At 41.7% G+C, this 4,727-nt stretch overlaps 1 protein-coding gene across 1 annotated transcript; it reads left to right on the forward strand.

Annotated features, from left to right (window-relative positions):
* Nucleotides 1-3,104: 3,104 nt before the first annotated feature.
* On the forward strand, nucleotides 3,105-4,040 carry LOC103728239 (olfactory receptor-like protein OLF4). The gene has a single exon (XM_008826330.1). It carries the CDS (start codon nucleotides 3,138-3,140, stop codon nucleotides 4,038-4,040), a length of 903 nt encoding a protein of 300 aa, XP_008824552.1. The 5' UTR covers nucleotides 3,105-3,137.
* Nucleotides 4,041-4,727: the final 687 nt, after the last annotated feature.

The raw sequence follows: 4,727 nt of genomic DNA on the forward strand, positions 1-4,727 counted from the left end.
ACTTGGATCCTTGGCACCTGTGTATGTCTATAAAGTCATTGGGTAGATTTCAGTGGTAATGTTTATCACCTCTACTAATTAACATGACATAAATTTTTATGCTTCCTCCTCAAATATAATTCATTTTTAAAAATTTACTGATTTTTTTTGTGTGTGTATATCACACAGGACATCCCAAACCATCTTATTCAACTATATACCACTTCCCAGATAGCACCCTCCCATATCCTCCCTCCCCCAACTAGATCCCTTATACTCTGATATCCCTGCTGCTGTCTGCTGTGTTGTCAGCACCCCAGCCATTCCCCACTATTTGCCCTTCTGGTGAATCTACTCAGCCTACCTTGAGGCCTTTGTTTTAGGAAGGTCAGCTGTTCCTCATCTAGCAGCAATCAGTTGTCAATATTCCTTTAGATAACATTGGGGTCTGCTGTTTATTTTCCCAGTTCTATGCTGGGTTAGTATCTGGGAATCTCTTTGGCCACGTGGCCAACAACTCAGAAGGAGGTATCGCCTGTCTGGCATTGTTGCTTGCTATGTAGCCTTTAGCTATACATATGGTCTCTTATGAAATTATATTGACCGCTAGAAAACAGTTTTATGATCAAGCTATTTGACCAAGTTGATACATGATTTCCACATGCCAAAAAAATGAATGTTTTTCCATGGATTAGTCTGAGAATCATAACAATTCAAAAGTGATGGGTGAGAAGGGTGGTGTCCGTGATTCTCACTTAGTAGTGACAACTCACAATGTATAAATCCAATTTTTAGGCAGTAACAAGGACACAACTGTTGATGTTTAGACCTGAAAGTGGCCACAGACCTGAGAATGTGTGTTTCAAAGACAGCAGGGGCTCAGCACCTCCAGGGCGAGAGCCCCGAGTGCCCTTTTGCTTTTCCTTTTATTGGCCTTGCAAAACAATTACAGCGTGCGAAGCAGAAGCAGGGTGTGCAGTTTCTCACAGGACACCAACGTTTTTCCCAGCTACTTTTCCCCACTACTATGTAGGTACAAACTCCTGCTATGGCTACTGACTATCTTCAAGGACAGTCTGGGCTTTGGAATAACAAGCTCAAGATAAAGGTTGTATGTCAGTCAGTGTGCTGGTGACACCTCCACACAGTTCCTTATGTGCAAGGAACTTCATGGCATTCCACCAACTTGCTTGTGACCTTCCAAAGCAACTTGTCCAGTTAACTCTATGTTGCTCAATCTCTTCTCTTTATACTATTTTGTTCCCTTCATACTACAATAAGAACAAACATCCTCTTTTATTGCAAACAGCAATAATTATAATGATATTTACTGTGCACTTTCTATGTATCAGATTTATTCTAATTTTTTATTTTTTGGTCTTTTTGACACAGGGTTACCCTGTAGCCCCAGCTGGCCTGGAACTCACCTTGTAGACCAGGCTGGCCACGAACTCACATAGATCTGCCTCTGCTGGGACTAAAGGTGTGAGCTATCACACCCAGCTATTCTAAATATTTTAAATTATTATTGAATTCAGTCTTCATAATGCTCTGTACTACTGTATTATTATCCTACCTAAACAGATTTGTAAAAAGAAGTAAAAAGAGGTTATAACTTTCTCAGAATCATACGAAGAATGGGGAAATCCTGTCACATGGCAAAGGAGATATTTATTTTAATCACTGCACTAAACACACATGACATTAGCACCCACTGACACTAAATGTTCACTTTGTTTATTCCTTTGCACCATCAAGCAGGAACGCTGAACTATCTCCTTTGGGTTGCACATGATGATTCATGAAGAAATTTCAGATGACCCCAGCACTTGGGCTCCTCAACAAACCTCTCAGGTAGGGTTAAAATTATAACTTATAGGGTAAATAGTTCCCAAAACACAAAAGGCAAGTGAGGAACAGAACTGGGAAGCACATCATCCAATGTTCCCATTGCCTTGTGTCTCAGGCTCCCAGTTCACCAAGGATTACTAATCTTGACAGTGATCCCTGCCCTCCAGTGCTTTTCATACCTATTTCCTCAATAACATTTTTTAAATTCTGTGGAAAAGTTGCCCGTGGTACATGTGAAGAAAGAAATGGGCAGCAGGCCCCAACCTCAGCCAAGGAACTATTGGCAGCTGATTACTGTTAGGTAAGGGAGAATGGGTCTTCTTTAAGAGAGAGACTCTAGATAGACTTCAGGGGGTGAACTCACACAGAGGGACATCTGGGTACACAAACTTGACGCAATAGGCCTTAACATTTATGAAAGAATGCATGAAATCCTGTGGGGGGGGAGGTTACAGGGGGTGTAGGTGGGGGAGGGTTTCTAAATTTGATTAAGATCTATTATATGACTTGGACAAAAGCTCAATAAAAATGTACATTGAGACGAAAAAAAATGAAGAAAAGATTCAGAGAAGTTTGAAAAATAAAAAAAACTGACCAAGGTCAGCCTGAGAATAAGGACCAAAAGGATTTTTCTCCAGAATCCATGGTGCCCCAATCCTAAAATGAAAGGTATTGATGGAGAGGTTGAGGATGGGATAAAAACTGTATGTGTTTATGATAATGTTCTTTTCAGTTTGCTGCCTTCTCACAGTCAATTTAACTCACTATAATGGTCAGGGGCTAGGGCAGGCAAGCTATGCCCAAGTCTCAGCTTCTCTAAGAAGAAATTATTTTGTATCCTGTTTTCCTTAAGATACAGAGGGGATGGAATACCTCTGGTTTATTTACTAAATTTTAGAAACAGATTATCTCAAAATGAACTCTAAAATAAGGCAATGGGGTTAATGAGGTTGAAATTGTTGTGTGAGGGGCTTTTATAAGGGAACCAAGGTTAAAGGGTTGTATTAAGAATGCCAATTCAGTCTATTTCAGAAAATCTATGGAAAGACCTTGACATAATACAGTAATGAGAAGATAAACTACATTCTTATCCCAATGCCTCCTTATAACAGCTCACAGTCCTCATGTTTATACATATTTGCAAATGGAAAGTTGCATCATTTTCACTGGCTTCCTTAAGAACAAAGAAATAGCAAAATCCTTGGACTCTGTAATTTTTAAAGTCTAGCCTATTTAACTATAACTCCTTGCTAATTTCTCTGTCTCAGAAGGAAACTAGAAACCAAACCATCAACTCTGACTTCCTGATGCTGGGCTTCTCTGAACATCCAGAGCAAAAGCCTCTCCTGTTCGGGATCTTCCTGAGCATGTACCTGGTCACTCTGCTGGGGAATCTGCTCATCATCCTGGCCATTGGCTCTGACCACCACCTCCACACACCCATGTACTTCTTCCTGGCCAACCTGTCCTTCATTGACACCTGCTTCACCTGCACCATTGTCCCCAAGGTGCTGACCAACATCCACACACAGAATCACACCATCTCACACACAGGGTGCCTTCTGCAGATGTACTTCTTCATGGCATTGGCCCTGCTGGATGACTTCCTGCTGGCTGTGATGGCCTATGATCGCTATGTGGCCATCTGCCTTCCTCTACACTACGCCACAATCATGGGTCCCCAACGATGCCTGCTGCTGGTAGCCACATCCTGGCTCTGCTCCAACATCCTGGCCTTTTCCCTCACACTCCAGATGGCGCGAGTCTCCTTCTGTGGGTCCCATTCCATCCCACACTTTTTCTGTGATCTTCTCCCACTCCTCAAGCTCGCCTGCTCAGACACCCGTACCTTTCAGCTCATGATGTTTGCCGAAGCTGCCCTCTCAGGTGTGGTCCCTCTCACCTGCGTTCTGGTCTCTTATGGCCACATCATGCACACCATCCTCAGGATCCCCTCTGCTGGGGGGAAGCACAAAGTCTTCTCCACCTGTGGCTCTCATCTGACAGTCATCACTCTTTTCTATGGGACTGTCTTTCTTGTGTATTTCCAGCCATCATCTTCCTACTCAGCAAATACTGGAATAGTAGCATCTATTGTTTATACAATGGTCACTCCTATGTTGAATCCCTTTATCTACAGCTTGAGGAACAAGGACATGAAGGGAGCTTTGTGGAGACTGTTTTACTTGGGGAAACACTGTACTATGTAGAAGATACTTCAAAATAGAAGCCCAGGTCTTCTATCACAATTTTTTGAAGGACTCAAATCTAAAGCACAATGGATGCTTAGCCTCACAAACAAGTTTAGCCAGTGAGAACTGCTTAATATGGCTAGACTGGGCTAGGACTAATTCATCAAGGATCAAGTCATGGCCTGGAGAGAGGGAAGGTCCAGGAATCCCTATAAGACTTCAAGGCAAAAATTACACCAAGTAAATTTAAGTAGACAAGGAAGACATTATGCAAGGTTATTTAGTAGCTTTGTATGATAATGCAGTCAGAACTTGAGCCCACAAAATTATGTCAGGAAGATTTTGAAGTGCTGAGTTGAAAGGAAGAACAGAATTAATCTAAGTTTGTTAATTGGCTTTACCAAAGGAAAAACTAAACTCATTTCTTAATGACAGAAGGTGGTTTTGCAACTTGGAACAAACATCCATCAAATTTAGGATTCTACCCCACCTCATAGCCTGAAAGATCCACCACTATTCTTTATAATTGCATTTAAATTTTTCCAAGCCCTTGAGAAAGTGAAAGTATACTTTTTGAAATCTTCGAAAAGAAGACAGAGAAATGACTTACAAATATGGAGTTTGGGGGTCTGGTCTTTGATTTGTTATGGTCTTTGTTGTCTGGGTTGTCTGAAACAGGGTCTTGCCTAGTATCCAAGGCTGCCT

The sequence above is a fragment of the Nannospalax galili genome, unplaced genomic scaffold (genome assembly GCF_000622305.1).
Source record: "Nannospalax galili isolate Female #2095 unplaced genomic scaffold, S.galili_v1.0 scaffold290, whole genome shotgun sequence".
Lineage (NCBI taxonomy): Eukaryota > Metazoa > Chordata > Mammalia > Rodentia > Spalacidae > Nannospalax > Nannospalax galili.

Bases quoted from the DNA above. Each gene is read 5' to 3' on its own strand.
- LOC103728239 (XM_008826330.1), top strand. From the start codon at position 3,138: ATGCTGGGCTTCTCTGAACATCCAGAGCAAAAGCCTCTCCTGTTCGGG.